Source organism: Heteronotia binoei, chromosome 12 (genome assembly GCF_032191835.1).
Source record: "Heteronotia binoei isolate CCM8104 ecotype False Entrance Well chromosome 12, APGP_CSIRO_Hbin_v1, whole genome shotgun sequence".
In the NCBI taxonomy this organism is placed as follows: domain Eukaryota; kingdom Metazoa; phylum Chordata; class Lepidosauria; order Squamata; family Gekkonidae; genus Heteronotia; species Heteronotia binoei.
Window position 1 is genome coordinate 59,694,925 of NC_083234.1, and position 26,466 is coordinate 59,721,390.

General features: G+C 44.8%; 1 protein-coding gene across 1 annotated transcript in view; it reads left to right on the plus strand.

The window, feature by feature from the left end:
• The window catches only part of RALGPS1 (Ral GEF with PH domain and SH3 binding motif 1), a 311,729-nt gene that overhangs the window by 98,092 nt on the left and 187,171 nt on the right, over positions 1-26,466 (plus strand). Inside the window, exon 9 of the mRNA XM_060251609.1 lies at positions 1,491-1,583. Coding sequence (XP_060107592.1) covers positions 1,491-1,583 — 93 coding nt within the window. The remainder of the gene's footprint in view (positions 1-1,490; positions 1,584-26,466) is intronic.

Below are 26,466 nucleotides of genomic sequence, written 5' to 3' on the forward strand. Positions count from 1 at the left end.
TATAAACTTAGCTTGTTATTCTTGTTTGCATCTGTTAAAACCAGTGGGTTTTTTGGTAGAAAAAGCCCAGCAGGAACTCATTTGCATATTAGGCCATACCCCCTGACACCAAAGCCAGCCAGAACTGCATTCCTGTGCATTCCTGCTATAAAAAAAGCCCTGGTTAAAACAATGCATTATATTGTATGCTAATTTACTGTTCAATTGTACCTGAGGAAGTGTGCACACACATGAAAACTAATACCTTGAGTTGGCCTTAAAAGGTGCTACTGAGCTCAAACTTCATTCTGCTGCTTCAGACCAACATGGCTACCCGCCTGGATCTATGAACAAACTGTGTGCACTATATCAACTAGCTCAGTTTTATTACAGTGCTAATTTGTTCCTATCAACAAAAGTTGGATGTCATTCTGCAAAAAAAAATTTCCAGTTTACTGTTCCACAGGGCTTTTTTTTTGTAGTAGGAACTCCTTTGCATATTAGACCTACCCCCCAAATGTAGCCAATCCTCCAAGAGCCTACAGGGCTCTTCTTGCAGGGCCTACTGTAAGCTCTTGGAGGATTGGCTACATCGGGGTGTGTGGCCTAATAGGCAAAGGAGTTCCTGCTATAAAAAAGCCCTGCTGTTCCACTAGCTCATATCTGTGATTAAATGAGAATGAACCACATGACTTTCCACAACGTGATCGATGTAATTATACCAAACTCTGTAGTAATTTCATTTATTGGTTTACAGAAGTGCCAGTAAACACTTCAGCATTCAGCAAACATTGAGTGAACTAATCAGCTTAAATTTGGTGATCACTAATTAGGTGAAAATTTATTTAAAATGAGGCCTTTTGGCCAGTGAAAAGCAGTTGACAAGCATGTATAATTGACTGACCAAGGTATTCTGCCCACATATTAACTACTAATTTTTGAAGAACAGTTTGTGTTTACAGCAAAACAGTTTATTAAATTAAGAGGTGCTCTGGGAAACTGGCAAGAAATTGAATTTAATAATAAAAGTAAACAGCATTTTGGATTACGATATCCTGCATAGTGGGTATAATGAAAACTGATATAGTGGTCTGTCAAGTGAACTAGAACAGCCTACTCTTCTTATTCTCCCCCTTCTGCTGCTGTATGCAGTCATCAGATAGTTCAGCCTAGTAGGGTCAGGAGGGTCAAAAGCAAATCTAAGGCTGAGCCCCCAAGTCTCCAGGAATTTCCCAGCCTGGAGTTGGAATCCCTAATTTTTATTGTTGTGAAAACTGAATTTTGGTTTGTTGCTTATTTTTTACCCATGCTGTAAGCAATTTAAAGTGAACACTGAGTAACTTCACGGTTGACTTCCTTGCAGCTGGTCTTTACATTTGTAATTTCACATCACAGTAAGGCATTTAGCTATTTTGGGTGCTGTGTAATTTGCAATATAAAGTGTAAGCCCCTGGGACATTCCAATCTCATGTGTAAAATTAATGGCTTTTTGGTTTCTCTTTTTTTGCCAGAAACTTCTAGAACTGAATAACCTTCATTCTCTCATGTCTGTGGTATCAGCTCTGCAAAGCGCACCTATTTTCAGGCTGACAAAAACTTGGGCAGTAAGTTATTCTACATATTACTGCATAGAGTCCTTTTCATCTTTCAGATTTGGTACTGCTATGTCATGTCTAGTTGTATCCATTTCGTGCACTGTATAAAATATAAAATATAATTTTCTTGGTATACACAGAATATATATAGATTCCAGAAGTCGAAAGAGAAATAAGTAGTTGTTGCAGCAGTGAACAATCCCTAGACTTCCCCTACCCTGTTGCTTTGTTACTCGGTTCCACCGGATGCATTATGAAGTCTCTAACACTATACATGGGGAAGGTAACAGTGGTTCTGAGGGTATTATGGGACTTCAATGGAGTAAGCCGTTTAGAAGCTGTAGTTCTTGTTGTAGAGGGATAGGATAGATCATATATCGATTGGTACATGCAACTTCTTCCTCTTAACTTAGTAAGGATATAATTTTTCCTTAAGGGACTAAAACAGTTATTTTCTGTTCTTTTTTCTTTCTACTGTCATTGTGAACCTTTTCTGCTGAGTTTTAATTAGTTTTAAAAAATTAGGTTTGAATGAATTCATGCTCTCTTTCACCCACATTTTGCACTAACCGTTTTCTGTGGTCTCTTAGTCACACATAAGCCTGAGTGGCACTATATCTAGTTACAGATTTTTTTCGACAGCTTTGCTATATTGCTCTCTGTTAATAGTATGGAATTCATCTAAGCTGGTTCTGCATTCTGTACTAATGCAAGTTATTTCCCATGGTTTCCATATACAGTGTCAGAAAAGATTATGTGCTGGAAATAGCTGTTGCAAGTATGTTGTATTTATTTTTAAAAGGTTTGTAGGCTGTTTAATGAGCCTCTCCCATAGGTTTCAGGCTGAGAACCTAAAAGTTGCTTCAGTGAAAATTTGAAGCTCAATAAAAAAGGTTTTGCTATGAACACTTTTAGAATAGCAATAAGAGTCTATTCTGTATAACACCAATATTTAATAGAAATCAAACAGCCATAAACATGGAAGATTCTTTTCCTACTTGCAGAGTTTAATGTCACATTACATTTCAGAGTAAAATCCTGTTCAGGATCTTTTTAGTGGCTCATGCTTTATCATGAGCCAGTTTGGTGTAGTGGTTAAGTGTGTGGACTCTTATCTGGGAGAACCGGGTTCGATTCCCCACTCCTCCACTTGCACCTGCTGGAATGGCCTTGGGTCAGCCATAGCTCTGGCAGAGGTTGTCCTTGAAAAGGCAGCTGCTGGGAGAGCCCTCTCCAGCCCCACCCACCTCACAGGGTGTTTGTTGTGGGGGAGGAAGGTAAAGGAGATTGTGAGCCGCTCTGAGACTCTTCGGAGTGGAGGGCGGGATATAAATCCAATATCTTCTTCTTCTTCTTCTTCATTTGTAGCCATGCCTGTCTGCACACACACACACATTTGCATGTAGTCGCTTAAGAGGATGCTGGGCTTTTTCTTGCCTTCTTTGAACAGCACATCTCCTCTGAACTTTCTGTTTGTCATGATCCTTGAGAAACACCAGCAGAGTTTTATAGACTTGTAATTTCATATTGCATAATTATGTTGATTTTAACATAATTTTATATTGTAAATGTCCTGGGTGCTGTTTAAATCAATCTAAATTTAAAAAGTTCAAGGCCCTGGTCATTTGGAGCTAATCTTAGTTGTATAATTCACTTCTGTTCAATAGATCACATATGCTGCAGGCTTATAAATACTCTTCCAGTTGTATTATTGTTTGGTTAGGGATGGCTAGAAATCTTCACAGATTATTAGAAACTTGGCTATTATTGTTGTTTTTGTTCTTTCAGTGTAAATGTTGCTTTTACAAAAGAAACAATTGTTGTGTGCTGCTGAATGTGGTACAAACGTATCCATAAAATACAGAAATTTGTGTGTGTGTTTGCATGACATATAGTAACATACAAATGTATACTATGATATATACTGACTTCTGTAACAAAATGCAATTAAATTTCCTCCAGGTTCATTTGTGTAAATCACTAAATGGGATCTGGGTCAGTGGTGAGGTTGGATTTAATGATCTTACAATACTCTCCTCTGTGGTAATGTTTACTTCAAATGCAGGACTATAGGCCCACTTTTGGAGCCTCTGCTGAGATGATCCCATGTGCTGGGCATTGCACTTCTGCAAATGTAACCAGCGTCCTCATAAAGCAACACATGCAATTTCCCCCTTAATCTCCAGTCTTGAGATAGCATATCTTTACAAATACAGTGTTTACCCTTTTTCCAGTGCTTGCTTTAGGATGACTAATAGCTGTTTCTTGTTGCTGTATGTGCTGTTCGTCCCACTTGTGTTATTTTGTGTTTATGGTCTTTTTGGATTCAAATCTATTTCCTCTGGATGACTTACTATCAGTAGCTGGTCTTTTTCTTCTTCTTTGCATTAAAGGCAGAAAGGACAGTGACTGAAATAGTTCCAAGTGATTTCCGCAATGCAGGAAAGCCAGTGGCCTCCTGGATTTTTTAAAAGTTGATTTTGGACTGAAGTGCAAAATTCAGGGACGAAAAAGAACCCACTCAAATGTTAGTCTGAAAGGAGCAATTTTGCTCTCAAATAGATCAAACTATTTCTTAAAAAAGAGCAAGATGACATTGGATTTATATCCTGCCCACCACTCCAAATCTCAGAGCAGCTCCCAATCTCCTTTATCTTCCTCCCCCCACAACAAACACCCTGTGAGGTAGGTGGGGCTGAGAGGGCTCTCACAACAGTTGCCTTTTCAAGGACAACCTCTGTGAGAGCAAGGCCATTCCAACAGCTGCAAAAATTTCTCTTCTAGAACAAAATTGTTAGTTAATGCCCTCTGCTTTGTACATTATGAACAATAAATCAGGAATTATAAACTTGAAACAAAAATTTTCAGCAGTGTGGTATTTAGAAAAAGTTCAGGTTTTAGATTCTTATTTGTGAACTTCAAATTCTTATTTGTGAACTTCTTCAGAATACCTTGACATTAGTTTTCTTGATGAATTCTGTGGGAAGAGGCTTGCTTAATGTTTATACCTTCCTTTTAAAAATAGTTCCCTCTTCCCAGGTCCAGTAGAAGTCATCAATGAATGATGAATACATAGGAAGCAAAATAAGTAGGAGAATCTAAACCTGAACTTTTGTAAAGAAATTTCATTAGGAGTGGGTTTTGCCATCCAGTCCCCACTCTAGATTGTTCACACTCTTGCTCCAATATAAGCTATACTTGACTCAGCTACTCTTTGTAGTCAGTTCATCCTTACATCATTCTATTGATTTTCATTCTGGCATTCAGAGCAAGCTTTTTGTTAGAGGAAAAGCCAGAAATATGAGCAAGCTGGCAGTGGTAATTTTGTTTTATCACCCTTAGGGCGCAAACTATAAGCCATTATTAGGACAGTATGACACTTTCATACTGTTTGAACAAACAACTTTTTTTTTGGTACTGTCCCTTCTAAATTCTGTGACCAAGAATCCCCATTCTGCTGGCTGTAAATGGCTTTTCTAGTTCAATTCAGTTTATTATTGCAGTCATTAACCAGAACTGGCTTTACTATGATGGTGTTAGAATATCCTCTAGTCATGATAACCTGTAGCTGCCTCCCATCTTCTTTTAGCTGGCTGTTTCAGCAGAGATGTGGAAATTAGTGAAGGGGGGAAAGTGTATATATAACATTTATTATTTGGGTCTTCAGGATTCTACAAATAATTGCAGACAGGCTGGAAAGGTTTATTGGGCAACAGGCAGGTTGCTCAATCCTGGATCCGTCCCTATACTGTGCCAGTGCTCCTTGCTTTGTAACTAATAAAGCTGTGGCCATTTTTTCTCCAAAATGTCTGGTCATTTTTTGCCACATATGGAAGTGGCCTGTGGTACCTTGATCAGTAATGCTGTTATTCAATAATGCTGTTAAGAGAAATCCAGTCCAGTGACTTTTTATGCTGGAGTTTGTGAGCTAGGGCTTTTTGTTCTGGGAACAGCTCCATATATGTGTATATATGTATATCTGACACTGAAATAATTGGAAAAGTCTGCTCGTGCAGTAGCTGTGTCAACAGTATGAAACTTTACATAGACGTCAAGCTCTAATGTTCTGTCTCTGTCGATAAAAATGAACCTGGTCTCACGGAAACTTCTTTATAAAAAAAATAGTTTTCTGGGACTTATCTTTTTTTGCTTTAAGAGGAAGCCCATATTGTTGAGATGTGCTAACATACAGTAGATAGGACTGTACAGTTGCTTGTCCAAATTGTTCTGTTTGTTTACCAGTTTTTTTAAAAAAATATTTATTTAAGTGGTTGTATAATGACCTGATTCTTTGTTGCAATAACAAACCCTCTGTGTGTGCTTAGAGTAGAGCATGTCAGCAGTCACACTAGGCAGTGTTACATTATCTACTTTATATAGTTCTCCATTGTCAATTTTGCAGGCAAGCACACTAATGCTGACTTCTGGGAACAGGATTGCATATGATGCTTCACTAAACCTCTTCTAAAATTAATATTTCTCAATATTTAACTGAAAAATGATGAGTTCGTCTTACAGCTCCTAAATGCACCGGAAGTCTGAACACATCCTTATTCAGCTTTACTGTTAGTCAGGAAAGGAAGTGAGTTAAAAGAGAATTGGGAGCAATTCTGGCTTCACTAATGCTTTGTGCACATTTTATGTTTCTAAGTGTTTTCTCAGGACAGGAAAATAAATACAAGAAGAGAGTTGAGTAACAGGGAGGGGAATAATGAGTTCAGACAGGAGAGGGGATAGAGAAACAGAAGTAGCTATGTTAGAATTTGGTAGGAGAGCGTGGACCCAAATATAGCTCTCCCATTCCTTAAGGCAAGATGTTGGACACTCTGAGTCCAGCAACCAGGTTTTAAGTAAGAAATGATAATGTAATAAGTGAGAATCAATGGTCCACTTGGAGGAGATATTTCCTCTTTTCTCCTGCATTCCTGATTTTTAGATAGGAACTCTCATCTTTGTTTTGTCTCTGGTACTTCAGCAATAAGCTGAAAATTCAGAATTTTGCTGCTGTTTCTGCCTCTGGGTGGGAAGGTGTCCCTTCTCTATGTAGGGCAAATTGGCATTAGGTGTGTGCAGTTCCTCCCCCCCCCCCCCCCCGGTGATATTTTTGAGTTCTATTGGACCTGAAAAAATTCAGGATTTGTGCAAAATCCCAGATCTAAATACCATACCAGTATTTGGATCCGGGATTTTGCACAAATCCTGAAGTTCTTCAGGTCTAATAGACCTGAACTGAAAATGCTAGTAAAGAAATTCCAGCCTGATCCTGGGGCTGGCTTGGCTTCTTCTTCAGCCTGGTGTAAATCAAGCTACAGGAGAAGACAGTGCAGAGCTGTGCCTGCGGGGGCTATTGGTCCTAGCTAGGTTGCCTTTTCCTATCTACCACAGGAGAAAGTAGCGTAGAGCTTTGCCTGAAGGGAGCTGTTGACTCCCCACAGGCACAGTGATCCCAACTGGGCTGCTCTCTCCTGGCTCCCAGTTTAAACCAGGTGACAAGAGGGAGTAGGGCAGAACTGTGCCTGCAGGGGGCAATGAGCTCCCTGCAAGCACAGTGATCCTGCGATGCCCTCTCCTGTGGAAGTTTGAGAATGAGGAAAGCTGACAGGAAGAAAGTAGATTCCTTTGAAAAGTGGTGTTGGGGGAGAGTTTTATGGATACAGTGGAGCACCACAAAGACAAATATAAGTGGGTTCTGGATCCATTCATGCCTGAACTTGCCCTAGAAGCTAAAAGGACCAAACTGAAACTATTGTGCTTTGGGCGCATTTTGAGAAAACAAAGTTTCACTGGGAATATACAATAGTGATATGAAAAGTTGAAGGCAGCAGGAAAAGAGGAAAACCTGACACGAGATGGAATTGATTCAGTTAAGGGATCCACAGCTGTCAATTTGCACGACCTGATCAAGGTTGTCAGGGTTAGAATGTTTTGGAGGTCATTAATTCATTTGATTGCCATAAGTCGAAAGTGGTTTGATGGCATACACAAATTTATTGTATGGTTAAATACATTTAAAATCCTGTTTTAATATTTTAAATCGATGTTCACTACCTTGGGGACCCTATGTTGAATGGAAAGGTGGCATAGAAATGTTTTCAATAAATAAATAGTTGGGCATACTAAGATCTTGAAGGATATTGTGCTTCCCACTATTGATGGGGTTATGCCAATGCTCAGCTAAGAGCCTATGGCTTATACTAGATTCAGCTTTAGTGTTGGAGAAGTAAGTTAACAGGGCTGCAAAAAAGGCATTCTTTCAGCTTCACATAGTTTGGAAGATCACTCCCTACCTTGATTTGGCTGATCTGACCAAATGGAACCATACTGTTGGATCCATCAAGGCTGCGTTAGTGCAGTGCATTCTTTATGGGTCTGCTCTTAAAGACAACTCAGAATCCCCAGTTAGTACAGAATGGTACAGCAGCTGTTGTGTGCAAAGTGGAACACCCATGTCATACCCATTCTGCAGGCACTCCATCAGTTACCAGTTGGTTATCAGATTCCATTCAAGGTTCTAACTTCTAATTCCTTCAAAGTCCTTAATACCTGCAGGACCACCTTTCCTGCTGTGCCCCACTGTGACAGCTTAACTCATCAGAGCAAAGCCTTGTGAAGGTGCCACATTCATGTGCATTTTCTGTGGTTGGTGCCATCTTGTAGACCAACTTCCCGAAGGTGGTCAGGAACTTCCCCCCCTTTCTATAATTTCACACAATGTAGACAACAGTAATGTCCAGGAGGGTATTTTTATAAAAGAATTGCAGTGATAGGATCATGGAACAGCTTGTAAGATTGCTTTTAGAAGGGATAATATTTTTTGCAATGTTTGTTGTTGTCAGTATTATCTTTTTTACAACAGTGTTCTCTACCTTTGCAGCCCCACTTCGTCATTATGTTATATCATGCCTCAGATGTTTTTTGTTGTTTTGGGGCAGTTTTTTGTTTGCATTGTTTTTCAGTTGTGTAATCATAGCCTCACTGAATTGTTTATTGGAAGTTTTTGCTGTCTGATTGAATTGGTTTCCATATTTTGTAATCCGCCTTGAGTTTTAGCAAGCAGAGTATAAATGAAACTCTTCTTCGTCATCGTTGTCAACATCATCATCAATTCGGAAGATTTGCAGGGGAAGGAACCCTTGATTTATAGCTGAATTTGTTGAATCCTGTGATAGTGTCATTTGTGTGGATTTGGGGAAAAATTAGCACCAGAGCTTGTTACAAGGGCTAATTTCTGCATTTATTTCTTTACTGGATCCATTGTTGTTGGTGAATAGTTGCCACAAGTTAGGGGGTTGTCTGTAAACAAGGACCAGCCTACTCTTCAAGACCCCAAGAATGAATCACGCGGTGGTGGAAAATGCTATCAAGTTGCAGTCAACTTGTGGCAACTCCATAGAGTTTTCAAGGCAAGAGATGAGCAGAAGTGCCATTGCCTGCCTCTCCATAGCAACCCTAAATTTCCTCAATGGTTTCCCATTGTACTTACCAGGGCCAGTCCTCCTTAGCCTCTGAGATCTGACAAGATCAATATTGAATTCAAATTTGTTGAAACTCTCAGAGTTCTCTAATAAGCTCTGAAGAGCTAGGTGTCATTTTAGCTAGCAGTGGCCTACTTTTTCTATGTGAACTTGGTTGATAACTTTCTGTGGATAATAACAGGTCAGCAATGGAACCACTTTGGGGGAAGGTGGTCAGTGAGCATTCTCTTGCTGGAGGACTTCAAGCAGAGGCTGGACAACCATCTGTCAGTAATTCTATCACTCTGGATTTCCTGCGCTGAGCCAGGTATTGAAATAAGCAATCTCTTAAGGGACCTTGCAACTCCAGGACTCTTGTGTGGAGAGGAAGAAAGACAGACACAGTAGTTCCTTCACATGTTTTCATGGCTGCTGCTTGCCTTGGACCATGGAGCTTGCAAGTTATGAGGCTATTAGAAATTATTTCCTAAGATACAGCCAGTCTCTGTGGAAATGACTTTCACATTTGTTTTGCTGAGTATCGCTGTGTGTGAAAACCTTGTTCTCTTAGAGTGAAACAAGTACACCTATTTCATACTGTCAAAGGGTGATTTCATACTGGCCACTTAGTAAGCAATTGAAATTGGCAGAGACTCACTAATGTCTTTGATTTTATAGTCTTAGGCACATGAAGTTTCTGTGTCTCCAACCTTCCATATGAATAGGTGACATGATATGGGGGCTCAGCACCCCTGCCTTCCAGTTGTTCTTTGCATGGGAAACCAGGTCTCAGGTTGTTGTCCTGGGAGGCTTTCTGTGCAGGAGGCCAGTCCTGACACTGCTCACATGCTAATGCATGTGAATGGGGGAGGGGGGAAAATAACTGGTCTTAATAAGAACCAACATTTCTGAATCATTTCAGCCATGAATTTGACAAAGTGTTGGAAGGGAAAGCCAAACCACTTTGATAGCGCTTTTGGAAAGAGTTTACAGCACGGCAAAGGCTCGTCTCAGCTAAATTTTGATCATCGGAAACATTCCATTCTTATGACATGGTTTTTTTAAAGGGAGAGAATATATTCTTCCAAACATAATAAGATGAAGCTCTTTCTTAACATCTGGAATCCAGTGAATAATTGCCTAAATTATAAAGAATAAAGAGCCACAGCATATTTTGTTCAGTGAACACTTTTACTTTTTCCATAGCACGTGTGTGTGTGTGTTGGATTTTAGAATAAGATACATACATAGCATTTTCTTTGGAGGGGGGAGCTAATGAGTGATGTCCATGATGATATAAGCAGCAAATAAGTGCATTATGATATTCTGTTAATATTTTGGGAATAGTAACTTACAATCAGAGTTCAGCTAAGTATTCCAAATGTATGAACTTCAGTGCCTGACCTCCTTGCTGCCTTGATTCTTTCCAACCCTTTCCTCATGTCTTCTGGACCTTTTTTCTGTCCAGCTCTTTACCTTTGCCTTTCTGCCTTTCTAGAATCCCTTTAGCACTTCCTGCTAATACTATAGTAATCCCATCATCCTTATGCCCTTTGACCTATATACAGTTTCCCTCAATTTTATGCTACCTTTTCTCATCTGTTCATAGATGTTATTTTGTTGAGTTGACACTTCTGCAAGGACAGGAAGTTTAAATATGTAGAGCACTTCATATATTTTCACTAATGTGCAATAAAGATTGGGTTTATATTTACCAGTATGCAGGAGTTGCTTTGTAGAAAAATAGGTGGTGGAGCTCATCCAGGGATTGTTATGCAGCTCCACCTACTATTCAATGGACAAGGTAGGGAGGAGGAGGGGGAAACCCTCAGAAAAGTTCAGGAGCTGTGCTCCTGTGAGCTCCTGCTGAATCTGAGGCCTGCCAGTATAGATAAGAACATGGCCAAAAGGTGGCTTAATTTGCTTTTGTAGTTGCACATGTGTAGCAGATGTATTTTAAAACTATTTTGTAAACTGTGAAGAAATCTCATTTGCCCCAGATTTCCACTCAAAGTTCACTGTAATTGGGTCTATGAAAAACAGCTCAGCTTGATTCATCTTACAGGAATAAAGCAATGTGATGCCTTTCCAATGCAAGTGGAGCAGAGAGAGGAAAACAAAGAGATACCAGCTCATACTACAGTTTGAAAGCCCCATCTAGGAATATAGAGCTTTACTGACCCAAAGGTATCCCTTTCCTTTTTGCAGGAAAGGAAGGATGACCCATAGGGAGTGGGCAAGGGAAGCTTCTTTTCCTGTTCAGGACCAACCCTCCTCTTCCCTCCCCCATGCCCTTTAACAAGAATGCAGAGAGAGGTAGAGGCCCCTCGGCTGGGGCGGCTGTTTGGGAATGCCTAAGAAAGCCCACTACAATCAAACACTTTTGCTTGTATATTGCTTAAGTGATGGAAAACAGCATCACATTTAAAAAAAAAAAACCCTACATATTTTGGCTTATGAACATACAAATGCATCCTCTCTGCATCTTCTTTGCAAAACAATAACAATAGGCTACCTGCAGTTAGGGTGACCATAATGTCTGAAGGCCAGCCAGGGACACTGGGGGGGGGGGGGGGGGGGACACAGGAAGTGACGTCACTTCCGGTGACGTCACTTCCGGTGATGTCATGCCACCACCGGAAACAGGAAGTGGCATCACTTCCTGTGACATCATTTCCCCCGCGTCACCTGCCGGAAACAGGAAGTGACTTCACAGCACTTCCTGTGACGTCCCCAAAAATCCCCCAAATATCACCGCCGGAAACAATTTTGTTCTCAAATCCTGTATATACTTCATCAGTATATGGGATAAGGCACTTTCTCAACTGTGCTGCATAATGCAGCCTATTTATTTTGTCCTGTTGGCTCTGTTGGCTCTATCTGCGCCACCTTCATCACTTTCGGGGTGTGGATCCCCCAGTGGGGTGGTCTCCCGACTCCCTCCGCTGACTGTTTCTGATAGCCCTGCGCCCCCTCTTTCATTTGATATGTGTCCCGTGCGGGTGCCACCCTCCCGCCGGGAGATGCCGCAAAATGAGCCCCCTTGAGGCTTATGGCGGCAGGGCTCGGGGGAAGCGAGCTAGACTGCTGTTCTTTTGAGGGGTTATAGAGTGTTTCGAGCCCGTCCCTGTGGCATCGGTCCCATCGTTGTGGGACCAAGGGGGCCGGCGCAGCGGCACGCCGAAGCAGCCTGTCACTAATAACACCGGTCAAGATGCAGGACAGGAACCTGGAAGTGACCGACAGGCTGCTTCAGCGTGCCGCTGCGCCGGCCCCCTGGGCCCCACAATGATGGGACCGATGCCACAGGGACGGGCTCGAAACACTCTATAACCCCTCAAAAGAACAGCAGTCTAGCTCGCTTCCCCCGAGCCCTGCCGCCATAAGCCTCAAGGGGGCTCATTTTGCGGCATCTCCCGGCGGGAGGGTGGCACCCGCACGGGACACATATCAAATGAAAGAGGGGGCGCAGGGCTATCAGAAACAGCCGGCGGAGGGAGTCGGGAGACCACTCCATTGGGGGATCCACACCCCGAAAGTGATGAAGGTGGCGCAGATAGAGCCAACAGAGCCAACAGGACAAAATAAATAGGCTGCATTATGCAGCACAGTTGAGAAAGTGCCTTATCCCATATACTGATGAAGTAAATACAGGATCTGAGAACAAAATTGCACTAGAAGACACAAACACAAAGCTCCCTTACACTGAATCAGTGCTTGGGTCCACCAAAGTCAGTATTGTCACATAAGAGAAGCCCTGTTGGATCAGGCCAGTGGCCCCTCCAGTCCAACACTCTGCGTCACATAATAACATAAGAGAAGCCCTGTTGGATCAGGCCAGTGGCCCATCCAGTCCAACACTCTGCATCACATAACAACATAAGAGAAGCCCTGTTGGATCAGGCCAGTGGCCCATCCAGTCCAACACTCTGCATCACATAACAACATAAGAGAAGCCCTGTTGGATCAGGCCAGTGGCCCATCCAGTCCAACACTCTGCATCACATAACAACATAAGAGAAGCCCTGTTGGATCAGGCCAGTGGCCCATCCAGTCCAACACTCTGCGTCACATAACAACATAAGAGAAGCCCTGTTGGATCAGGCCAGTGGCCCATCCAGTCCAACACTCTGCATCACATAACAACATAAGAGAAGCCCTGTTGGATCAGGCCAGTGGCCCATCCAGTCCAACACTCTGCGTCACATAAGAACATAAGAGAAGCCCTGTTGGATCAGGCCAGTGGCCCATCCAGTCCAACACTCTGCGTCACATAAGAATATAAGAGAAGCCCTGTTGGATCAGGCCAGTGGCCCATCCAGTCCAACACTCTGCGTCACATAAGAACATAAGAGAAGCCCTGTTGGATCAGGCCAGTGGCCCATCCAGTCCAACACTCTGCATCACATAACAACATAAGGAGGGAGGGAGGGAAGGAAGGAAGGAAGGGAGAAAGGGAGGAAGGGAAGAAGGGAAGAAAGGAAGAAGGGAGGGAGGGAAGGGAGGGAGGAAGGGAGGGAAGGAAGGAAGGGGGAGGGAGGGAGGGAAGGAAGGAAGGAAGGGGGGAGGGAGGGAAGGAAGGAAGAAAGGAAGGGAGGAGGGAGGGAAGGAAGGAAGGAAGGCAAGGGAGGGAAGGAAGGAAGAAAGGAAGGGAGGGAGGAGGGAGGGAAGGAAGGAAGGGAAGGGAGTGAGGGAAGGAAGGAAGAAAGGGAGGAGGGAGGGAGGGAAGGAAGGAAGGAAGGGAAGGGAGTGAGGGAAGGAAGGAAGGAAGAAAGGAAGGGAGGGAGGGAGGAGGGAGGGAAGAAAGGAAGGCCGCCCCCCGCCCCCCCCCCCGCTTTCGGCCCCCTTACCTTATTCCAGGGCGGCGGATCCAGCGGCGGCGGGGAGTCCTCCGGCGGCGGCCTCGCCGCGAGGGAGGGAGGGAGCTGCCGGGGCTGGCCTCTGGAGGCCTCCAGGGACCAGCGCCGGGCCTCTCCGCTACCGGCGCTGGCCTCTGGAGGCCTCCAGGGACCAGCGCCGGCTGCTCCGCGGCTTCCCCGCGGCCTCCGCTGGTCCCTGGAGGCCCTCCAGAGACTCTGGAGGGCCTCCAGGGACCAGCGGAGGCCGCGGGGAAGCCTTCGCTGGCCGGCGCTGGTCCCCGAAGGCCTTCCAGAGGCTCTGGAAGGCCTTCCGGGACCAGCGCCGGGTGCCCCGCGGCTTCCCCGTGGCCTCCGCTGGTCCCTGGAGGCCCTCCAGAGACTCTGGAGGGCCTCCAGGGACCAGCGGAGGCCGCGGGGAAGCCTTCGCTGGCCGGCGCTGGTCCCGGAAGGCCTTCCAGAGGCTCTGGAAGGCCTTCCGGGACCAGCGCCGGGTGCCCCGCGGCTTCCCCGCGGCCTCCGCTGGTCCCTGGAGGCCCTCCAGAGACTCTGGAGGGCCTCCAGGGACCAGCGGAGGCCGCGGGGAAGCCTTCGCTGGCCGGCGCTGGTCCCGGAAGGCCTTCCAGAGGCTCTGGAAGGCCTTCCGGGACCAGCGCCGGGTGCCCCGCGGCTTCCCCGTGGCCTCCGCTGGTCCCTGGAGGCCCTCCAGAGACTCTGGAGGGCCTCCAGGGACCAGCGGAGGCCGCGGGGAAGCCTTCGCTGGCCGGCGCTGGTCCCCGAAGGCCTTCCAGAGGCTCTGGAAGGCCTTCCGGGACCAGCGCCGGGTGCCCCGCGGCTTCCCCGCGGCCTCCGCTGGTCCCTGGAGGCCCTCCAGAGACTCTGGAGGGCCTCCAGGGACCAGCGGAGGCCGCGGGGAAGCCTTCGCTGGCCGGCGCTGGTCCCCGAAGGCCTTCCAGAGGCTCTGGAAGGCCTTCCGGGACCAGCGCCGGGTGCCCCGCGGCCTCCGCTGGTCGCTGGAGGCCCTCCAGAGTCTCTGGAGGGCTTCCAGCGACCAGCGGAGGCCACGGAGAGGCCTCCACCACTGCCGCCGGGCCCCGCGCGCGGGCGGGGAAGGCGGGGAGTGAGGGTGGGAGCGTCCCTGCGCGTGCGCAGGGGCCCTGCGCAGGCGCAGGGACGCTCCCTCCCTCACTCCCCGCCTTCCCCGCCCGCGCCCGCGGCCCACCGGCTCCGGGGCTGCCTAAACCGGGACCTTTAATGGTCCCGGTATAGGCAGCCCGGGATCCGGGATTGGGTGGCCAGATCCGGGAATGTCCCGGGAGACCGGGACGGTCTGGCCACCCTACCTGCAGTTCACCTCCTTCCCATTCTTTTGGTAGGTTTCATTTCACTATGCTAAATGTTGATTCATGCAGTTTGCACTGTTATTGCAGACAAAAAAATTTTCCACTTTGCATAGTGGCCTAGCAGGATGTGTTCTTGGGCCAAGCTCAAAGAAGCAACTCATTTCTCCTTCATTCATTTGCTCAGCAAATTTGCTTGGGGAAAACCTCAGCTAGGAAGCAGGCAGCCTCCCCTTTAGAAAGGATCTTTCGAGAGATCTCTGCTCTGTTGACTGTTTCCTGCTTGGAGGGGAGTGGGGATAGGCGGAAAGCTTTACCATTTGACTCACACAGTATGCTGCCATTTGATGTTCCTGCCTCACAAGAAAAAAAGGGGGGAGGGGGAGAGGCAGAGTGAAAAAATCAGCCTGGACCTCTTTTCCATCATTTCCCCAGCTTCATAGAGCTTTTAAAATACCCTTTCTGCTAAGTCATGAAATGCTCTCTGTTGCTATCACTGCCCCCCCCCCCAAATACACAGTATGTTCTAATTTTGCAGCTCTCTTTAACGCACCAACCTCTCCTTTTTCTCAACAAGCTGGAAAGAGAAAAAATGATCTTTACTTGCACCAGCACGCAACCAACAGATTGGCCCCCCTGAAACACTCTTTTCCTGTCCTCTCTGCACTAAGAAGTCCACAGCTTCTCTGTTACAGGAATAAATTATGTTGGAAAGGAATTTGGGTAGTGCAAAAATCAGGCAAGACAGCATGCCATTTTTGGGTCAAGGGAAGACAGCTTTGTTCTGGAAGGTTTTAGAGGCCGGCAAATCAGCTTCAGCCAATCAGTGAACACAAAATGGACAAGCAATGGTTCAAGCAACACAGTGGTCAACAGAACCACCCTGTGTTGCTTGAGAAGAATGCTGTAGGGATTGTTTGAAACATGGGATACTCCCTCGCGATGTAAATGTGAGACCCTGGGGAAACAGGACAAGCCGTGTTTAAAAACGGAAAGAGAATCAGGGGTGGACATGGGAGTTTCTGGGACGGGAGTCAACATGGAAGTATATCACCAGTGTACAAAGGGCTTATAGCCTTATAAAAGAAAAATATGCAAAAAGCCTTATAAAAGAAATAATATGCAAAAAGATTTCTAACCCAACATGGAACTTATAATATCTGACCATCCGCTCTCCCTCCCCAATGGAAGATGCAAATAAGTATATGAATACAGAGGATGCCATCATTTGTACAGATGTACTCCCTCCATGCACACACAAACTGTCTCTTCCACAAGCATTAAAAATGTCTTAAGCCAATCTGGGTCTTGGGTTGAGACAGCCGGGGCCTTCCAGAACTTATTCAGCCAACAGACAGGTGCTGGTACAGCATAGAGACCCAGTGCTTTCCCTCCTGGCTATGAAAATAATGCCTGCCTGGGCAAGATGAAATTTCCCACCCCAGCTGTCTTCACAAACACTGGTCAATCTCTACAAATGCCATCCCCTTCCTATAATGAAACATTTCCTTTCCTGCTTTTATTCATGACAACTTTCACCTTGATAGCAAGGAAGGTGATATGAAGCAGTAGGTAGAGGTTTGGATAGCAAGCTGCCTTGTGTGAAAGAGGGAGTGGTCATTCTGGAATGCCATTTTTCCATGATCACAATGATGACATATTGCTCAGGTCATCCATCTTGATTACGAATAAATCTGAAAACGGGTTACTTTTAGGTGTCTTGACTCAAACCACATACAAATCTTACCTCATGACAGCAGAGCTCCAGCCAGTCAGGCCAAGTTTAAAGAAGGAATGAAAGTAGGGCTTCCCCCTTAATATGCTTTGTTTTTATTAAGAACATTTTAATTCCACCTTTTCTCCAAGGAGCTCAGAATGGTGTACATAATCTTCATAATCCCAGAATTATTAATTTAGATGAGATGGGGAGGGAGGGAATTTATGACTTCTTTTCATTGCTCAAGCTACTCTGATGTCATGGAATGTTCAGAGAATGCTTAGTTATTTGTTCAGAACTGAAATTCACAAACTTTTAAAAGTTTGACCCTCTTCTAAATTTACTGTAGCTTTTGAAACCCACTTGCCAAGTAATTCCATGCTACTCTCCTGCTGTGGAGGGGCTGTGACTCTAAGAAAGAGCCTTTGCTTTGCATGCAGAAAGTCCCAGGCCCAATCCTCAGCATCTCAAAAGGATCAGGTAGTAGATGAAAGACCTCCACCTGAGACGCTGGAGAGCTACTGCTAGTCTGAGTAGACAGTACTGACCTTGACTGATCAATCGTCTGATTCAGTATGAAACAGTTTCATGTGTTCATGTGTTGTATTGTATGCAAAGGAATAAAATGCAGGAATCTCACATCAGTTAACATGGAACAAGTCTATTTATAGTCTATTTTCCATGCAGTCTATTTTCCACACAGCATCACTAAGCAACAGCCTGTATTGTGTTCCATGGTCATTTGGTATTGTATGCAGAGGAAAAACTAAATTTGACATTGAGCTCCCTGTTCCTCTACCTCCGTCTCCCAACTCTCTGTTTCTCTTCTTCATTCTTGATTTCATGACCCATCTATGAAAGAGTCTCTGCTGGGTCGCAACCTGTAGGTTAACCACACTAACAAAAAACAGATGTAGATTCATTTGCTCTTAAAACATGACATTTTAAAGTATCTATAGGCAATTAGTCCAAGTTTATTTATTTGTGTTAAGCCATAGGCTATTACAAACAAAAATATCAGAGAGGTTCATAGGGATAAAATATAAAGTACCTATATGGAGAAATGGTCTTTTCAAAATCCCATTTCTGTCCACAGCACGTTCAAAAGCCCCACAGCCATCCCAAGTCATTACCTAGCAACTCCCTCCACTTGTAATCCATACTTGCTCAGTCTCCACCCCACCCCCAATTGTAGGAGCATTTCTCAAAGGAGAACTGGGACTCCAGTACTCTCTTTCTCTCATTCAGGGATGTAAGGATCAACCTGCTCCTCCCCTTTGTTAAAAATGACCAAGTCAGTCATGGAATAGGTACAGAAATCAGACTTTGAGTATTCAAGTTATAAAGGTTCCAAACGAACAAAATACATATACAAGATTGTTCCATGCAGCATAACTAAGCAACAATTTTTTAAAAAAGTGAATAAACACAATCTTCTTAAGCCTATTGTGAACTTGTCCCTAACAGGAACTTTCTCTTTGGAGGTAAAAGACCTCAGAAATGCTCCATTACTTTTGTTTTCAGGGTTGGGATTTCTCTTACTGTCCCATGGCATGTGGTCAAGATAGGTAAATGCCCTTCAAGATTTGAGACAAGATAGCTAAGTGCAACTCACTTCTGCTTCCTCACAGTCAGGGAATTTACCATCTTCTCAGTCATGGCACCGCAGCTCTGGAACTCTCTCCCCAGGGAGACTTACCTGTCCCCATCTTTTTCCATTCTCCACCAGTCGGTTAAGACTTTTGGTTTCATTTGGCATTCCCTCCTTCTGGACCAGTGTTTTAATTGCTTTTTTATGTCTTTGCAAGTGTTTTAATGATGTGTGTTAGGAGGGTGATTTTAATGATTTTAAAATGTGATTTGATCATGTATGTTTTAAATTGTTAGCTTCCTTGGTGGTCTTTGTGAGGGTCTTTTTTGTAATAAACAGCCACATTTATACACTACTATGTTCTCTATTCTGTTAGAAGTTTTGTGAAGGAAACGTGCATGTTCTGTTGCATGAATTGGGAAGTGTCCCTTCTCTTTGATGACTTAATTTTTTGTCTGCAGGGCACAGTTGCTTGCTTTTTCTGTTTTAAACTAAGGTTATAAATTAGTAAATAACTGAAATATAAGGATTCTTCAAGAATGGCCCTACATAGAATACATTCTGTTTTGATTCTCAGATCTTTTATAGCCATGCATTGAATAGAACAGAACAGAAGATGCAGCAAGTATACAGTAAAGTTGATGTTTATGTATAAAGGCTAATTGACCAGTTAGGGGACATAAATAGGTGCTGCTTCTGAATGAAATATGAGACATTCTTGTGTGTGTGTGGGGGGGTCATGTTCCACATTATTCTGTGGCCATATTTGAATGCAAAACATAATATAAGTCAATATCTCACAGGTCTCAGCCAGAATTTGTTCCTATCTGTAGTGTACAGATTTTGTTCCTATCTGTAGTGTCGTCACAATTATAGACACTGCTATTATTGAGATCCATGTGTTTATACATTTTATTACTGGAAAAGGTTTAGACACCTTATTGACTTGTCTGCAAAAAGAATATACTCTTAACATTAATTTATGACGGCCCAGTTGAAAGTTGTCTCCCTTTTGTTTTTGTTTTTCTTAACCTGATTTTATAGCTTCAAGGAAGCTGTATATTTATTGTCTAGATGAGGTGATAACTGAAAAGACTGAAATAGAGGGTGCACCAGGTGTCAGTGTACAGGAGAAAGGTAATAGAAAGGTTGTTTAGATAGTTACAGAGAATTAAGATTCAGAATACAGCAGCTACATTTTTATGCTGGTGGTTTTTTGTGGTGCTGGAGTATATTGCATCTTATTCTTTGGTAGAAGTAGAAGTTATTATAACATTTGTTCATCGCATCTCAGACTTTGTATCCTTCTATAATCCCACTCCTTCCTGAATTGATTTGCTTTGTCTTGTAGTTTACAGCAACCTGCAATAAGACACAACTTCTCTTGATTGCTACCACTTGTGAGCAAGGCTGCCAAAACCACAGGCTTTCCTTCTTTTCTCATATCATACATTTGAAGATGTACAAAATACTCCAAAAACTTGTCAACCTGTGGTTTCTAAGAAAGCTTTCCAATATACCTCATCCATTATCCTTGTCTCTGTCCACATAAATTATTAATGGCAAATATTTGCCACCAAAAATTATTTAATAGTATGTAACAGAAAAATTGTCTGCAGGAAAAAAAAAGTTATCATATGTCATGCTAAGATTTAAAACTGGTCAGGATTCCTAAGGAGACCACAAGTAATTGCAAAAAGATTTAATACGTGTGGGACCCTGTGTGTTCTATCTGATGTTAGTGAGAGATTTACTACTGGTTTTTATATTTTCATTTTTTCCATGTTTTTCCTTCTGCGCAGACATTTAAAGATGCAGTTCCGATACCTGCTTCACCCAGCACTGGTTTATCGGCTCAAACCTGACTGGCTCACTTAGGATGCAGATAGCAGGCCTTGAAATCAAAGCTAGAATCCATTTATCTCCCTACCTCCTTTTGTCCAAAACATCCAGCTTAAGAGTTCTGGCGAACCTCAAAGCTCTTTGCATACTCTATTATTTTGGTTGTTGTTCTTAAGAAAAGATACTACATTGCATTTCTTTTTTGGAGTTTGCTTTGAACACATGCGTCTTTATACAGCATGTGTCACATGAAATAACAGAATGCCCTGGCTTATTCTGTCCTATGTAGCAGTCCTATTTTGTCCTTCAGGGACTTTATGTCTGTTGTCTCCAGAGCTGTTGTTTTATCTCCCTTGCTTTTCACAGGAGGTAAACATATGAAAAGTCTAACTTTGGCATCCTGCTTATTTTATCAGTTATACCATGTAAGTGCCATAGGAATACTGTGGAAGAATGCTTGCTTTCCCCTTTCTATACACTCAGGGTGTATGTGAACTGCAAATGTACATTTGCTTTGTTCCTGTTTAATTATTATAAAAATGTAAAGGTAGTCCCCTGTGAAAGCACCAGTCATTTCCGACTCTGGTGTGACGTTGCATCACGACGTTTTCATGGCAGACTTTTTACGAGGTGTTTTACCATCACCTTCCCCAGTCATCTACACTTTCCCCCAGCAAGCTGGGTACTCATTTTACTGACCTCAGAAGGATGGAAGGATGAGTCAGCCTTGAGTCGTCTACCTGAAACCCAGCTTCCGCCGGGATCAAACTCAGGTCGTGAGCAGAGCTTTGGACTGCAGTACTGCAGCTTACCATTCTCGGCCACAGGGCTCTTTTAATTATTATAGCTTCCCCCAAATTATCCCAGAAACTGTAATAAAGGGTTGGGAGTTCTTGATGGAGAATCAGAGCTACATATCCAAGGATTTTCTGAATAGCCTATAGTGTTGTTATGTCCTCAGTATGACTGCCTAGAAGATTAACAGGCTGCAATATTTCCTCTATATTATATAGCTTGCTTGAATATATGAGTGATTGGCAGCCACAACTGTTGCATTCACAGAAATTGTGATAGTAAGTGGGTTTTAGAGGGAAGAGAGAGCTCCTTACATACTGTCTGATAGAAGATTGGGTATCCTTATTGTGCCTTTTAAAGAACACGTATGAATTGAAAATAAATAATTTATTTTACATTTTTATTGCAAGTCTTTGTCTTTGGTGAAAAACCAGGAATATTGTTCTTCTGTTTGAAGTTAACAAGAAAACGCTTGACTTGAAAACAGCAGTACATTTGTTCATTTATAAAATAGTATTATTCTTTTGATTAGCTGTTGCAGTTTTAACAGTTTAAAAATCTCAAGTAAGCTCTGTTGCAGTACGTAGCTTAATTGCAGCAACTTCAGCATGCTGCCAATGGAGGTTTGGCAGTAATATTAACCCCAGGCAGGCATTGTTTGCTTCCCGGCTCTGTTTATGTCCAGGCTCATTATTCTACACTGCTTTTATGTGTATGCCTAACTAGGAACACATGGAATTTTTCACATGTTTTAAGCACGTGTGTAACCAATATCAGAACTGAAAACAAAATAGTTTAAATAGTTTTCTAGGCTATAACTGTTTCTTCTTTCTAAAAGCATAGACTGGAAATCTGTGTAGTAGGCTAGGGCATTTGCAACTGCTCTTGAGGCATCTGAGTTTCCTACAATGCAATCATGCACAAGTTCTCCAGTCTCAACCTATTTAAATAAATTAGACTGAAACAGCTCTGCATGGAATTGCACTGTTGAGTTTTTAAAAAACTGCATAGAAAGGGAATGCATGAAATAGTTAAAATTGACACATTATGTCAATTATGTCAGTCTTCAGAACCCCTATAGGTGGGCATATATAGCTTGTAACCTGCATGGAAACTTACAGCAGTCCTTTTCCTCACCCCTGCCATTTCTCAGGGATGTGCTATTAGTCTATACAGGTGGGAACTCGCAAGGAATTGGGAGGGGGGGTGAATCTCAGTTCCCTACCCCACATCATTTTCTTTTTCCTGAAAACCCCCATAGTGTCTCCCTTTTTCCTGCTTCCTTCTAGAGTTGCCAACCTCCAGGTGGGCCTGGAGATTTCTTGGAATCACAACAGATCTCCGAAATACAGAGGTCAGTTGCCCCTTAGGGTTGCCAGCTCCAGGTTGGAACATTTCTGGAGATTTGGGGGTGGAGCCTTAAGGGGGGCAAGGTTTGGGAAGTGAAATTACCTCAGTAGGGTATAATGTCATCAAGTCCACCCTCCAAAGGAGCCATTTTCTCCAGAGAAACTGATCTCTATTTATTTATTTATTTATTTATTTATTTTATTTAGTGGACTTATATCCCGCCCTTCTCACCGAAGTGTCTCAGGGCGGCTCACAGCATAGTGATTCATACAATTCGATTTAAAACATTTACAAATACAATTAAAACCATAATTAATAAAACAAAGATAAGATAAAATCAGCGGTCTATAAAAGCATTTTGTTCCATCCAGAGGTGTTCTCATTATCAGTTAGGTGTTATAGGCCTGCCGGAAGAGGGCTGTCTTACAGGCCCTGCGGAACTGCCCTAGGTCCCGCAGGGCCCGTACCTCCTCCGGCAGCTGGTTCCACCAATGGGGTGCCGCTATTGAGAAGGCCCGATCCCTGGTGGATTTTAGGCGGGCCTCCTTTGGCCCAGGGACTACCAACAGGTTTTGTGAACCCGAGCGTAGTACTCTCTGGGGAACGTGTGGGGAGAGACGGTCCCTAAGGTAGACAGGTCCTAGGCCATATAGGGCTTTAAAGGTAATGACCAACACCTTGTACTGGACTCGGAATATTACTGGCAGCCAGTGCAGATCCCGGAGCCCCGGCCGAATGTGCTCCCATCTTGGGAGCCCTAATAGCAGCCGGGCAGCAGCGTTCTGCACCAACTGCAGTTTCCGGGTCCGGCACAAGGGTAGCCCCATGTAGAGGGCATTACAGTAGTCCAACCTCGAGGTGACCGTAGCATGAATCACTGTTGCTAGGTCGTCGTGTTCCAGGAAGGGGGCCAACTGCCTCGCCCGCCTAAGATGAAAAAAAGCGGACTTGGCAGTGGCTGCTATCTGAGCCTCCATCGTCAGAGAAGGCTCCAATAGCACCCCCAGGCTCTTGACCCTGCCCAACGCTGTCAGTGGCGCGCCGTCAAAAACTGGCAGGGGGATTTCCCTTCCCGGGCCGCAGCGACCCAAGCAAAGGACCTCTGTCTTCGCCGGATTCAGTTTCAGCCCGCTCAGTCTAAGCCACCTAGCCACTGCCTGTAACGCCCGGTCCAGATTTTCTGGGGCGCAGGCGGGCCGGCCGCCCATAAGCAGATAGAGCTGGGTGTCATCAGCATATTGATGACAACCCAGCCCGTACCCTCGGGCAGTCTGGGCAAGGGGGCGCATATAGATGTTAAATAACATCGGGGAAAGTACCGCCCCTTGAGGCACGCCGCAATCAAGCGTGTGTCTCTGGGACAGTTTCTCCCCAATCGCCACCCTTTGTCCCCGACCATCAAGGAAAGAGGAAAGCCATTGCAAGGCCAGCCCCTGAATCCCTGCGTCGGCAAGGCGGCATGCCAGAAGCCGATGGTCGACCGTATCGAACGCTGCCGATAGGTCCAACAACATCAGCACCGCCGAGCCGCCTTGATCCAGATGCCGCTGAAGGTCATCCACCAGGGCGACCAGCACCGTCTCCGTCCCATGGCCCGGGCGGAAACCAGACTGGTAGGGGTCAAGGACAGAAGCATCCTCCAGGAAACTCTGTAGCTGCAACGCCACTGCCCTCTCAATAAGTTTGCCCAAAAAGGGCAGATTCGAGACCGGCCGGTAGTGTGCCAATTCGGCCGGATCTAACGTTGTTTTCTTCAAGAGGGGACGGACCACCGCCTCCTTGAGCGCTGATGGAAAATGCCCCTCCAGTAGGGATCTATTTATGATATCCCGTATAGGATATCTTAGCTCCCTCTGGCAGGTCTTAATAAGCCAAGAGGGGCATGGGTCCAATTTTCAAGTTGTTGGGCGTGCAGATAGGAGGATCCTGTCAACTTCTTCCAGGCTGAGCGCGCCAAAGCCGTCCAGAACACGATCCGAAGACAGGCACGGAGCCTCAGGTTCGCTAGCTGTATCTAATATGGCAGTGAAGTCAGAACGGAGCGATGCGATTTTATCCGCAAAGAAATTCGCAAAAGCCTCACAGCCAATTTCCAATTCATTAGAATTTGGTCTGCCCTGTGGCAGTGTTGTAAGGGTCCGAATTGTATTGAACAGTTGGGCCGGGCGCGAATCTCTGTCATCTGGAGAGCAGTTGTAATTCTGAGTGATCTAAAATCACCCACTGAGCTTCTACAGCAAGATGGGGGTTTAAACCTGGGTCTCTTAGACCCTACTTGGAAGCTCTAATTGCTATACCACACTGGCTTTCATTGGGTGGCTGCTGTTGAACAGTAGCAGGCAGCCAAATCTAGTTGAGACATGCAAGTTGGGTGGTATCTGGTCATCCAGAGGTTGCTGCCAGGCCTAGGGTTGCCAGCTTCCTGGTGGGACCTGGATATAGCCCATAGTTAGAACTGAACTGAACAACAGAGATCTGTCCCCCTGGAGAAAATGGCTTCTTTGGGGTGTGGACCCTATAGCATTATATCTGGCTGAGGCCTCTCCTCTCCCCAACCCTGCCCTTCTTAGACTCCACCACAAAATCTCCAGAAACTTGCCAACCTGGAGCTGGCAACCCTAGTCATGCCTAGGGATGCTAGCCTCCAGATAGGACCTGGGTATCCCCTGGAATTTCAGCTCATTCCCAGACTACAGAGATCAGTTCCCCTGCAAAAATGAATGCTTTGGAGGGTAGACTCTATAGCATTGTACCCCACTGAGGTCCTAGTCCTCTCTAGGCTCCATCCCCAAATCTCCAAGTGTTTCCCAATCTGAATCTGGCAACCCTACCTCCCCATCCCCTGCTAGTGGTCAGGGGGGGTACCCAGCAACTAGTCAGGCCTGGCCCCAATGAGTCCTTCCTCAAAGGGCAAAATAGGCTCTGGTCCCTCCCCCTGCCCTTTACTGACAGAACCAAGCCTGGAATCTGTAGTTGCCTGGCAATGGTCTCTGAGGGAGTCCATTGCTTAAAGCTACAGGTGCTTCTTTTGTAATTTTTAGGGGGGGGGATATATCTTTCTTAGATTTTTCTGCAAACCTGGGGCCTTTTTCAGGTTTGTGGAAACATCTGTCTTGTTCATTCACAGCTTTAGTTGCAGGATTTAAGTATCCAAAGATTTGGCTGACTTTGCTATTAGTATAGAAGAAAAGTGGAAATGTGCAAGAAACTTGCAGAGAGGGGAGATTTCCCCCCACCTTCATTCTACTCCTCTCCCCCTCCTTCTTTGCCTTTCACTGTTTCTGCATTCTTCCACCTCTTATCTTACTCTTTTAGTTATGCCTGTCGCTTTCTCTGCCCCCTACCCCATCAATCTTTCTTTCTCACTCTTTCTGCCCCCTTCCCCAATCTCTTTCTTTCTTCCCCCACCTCATCATTCTCTTTCTGTACCCACCTCATCACTTGCTCTTCCTCGCTGTTTCTGCTCCTCTGTCCCATCACTCTTTCTCTTTTTGCCCACCCACCCTAGCACAGTCTCTTTCTACCTTCCCACCCCAGCACTTCCTCTTTCTCTCTGTCCCCCACACCCCCTTCTGAGGCTTCCCTCCCCCCTCTCCTTCCTTACCAGCTCACCTTAAGCAGCTCCAAGTGGGTCTACCAAGCTTCCCTTCCTCTCCCCTTGCTGCTCTTGGTGGCTCTCCTGAACCTGTTCTGGGTGGACCTGCTGAGGCTGCCCTCAACACTGCTCCCCCCCCTTGTCTCTCCCCCCCCCCCCGGCTTTCAGTGGCTTGCCTGGCATGGTTTCAGGCAGGCTGGACCCAGTGGTAGCTCTCAGGTTCCACTGCCCCTGCAGCAGCAACCGTTGCTGCCAGGGCTTTCAGATTCTAAATTGAGGGGAAATTAAGCCTCTTCCCCCCAATGTTTGTCTTTTTTCTTTTCAGATTTTTCTGCAAACTTAGAGGGTCCCT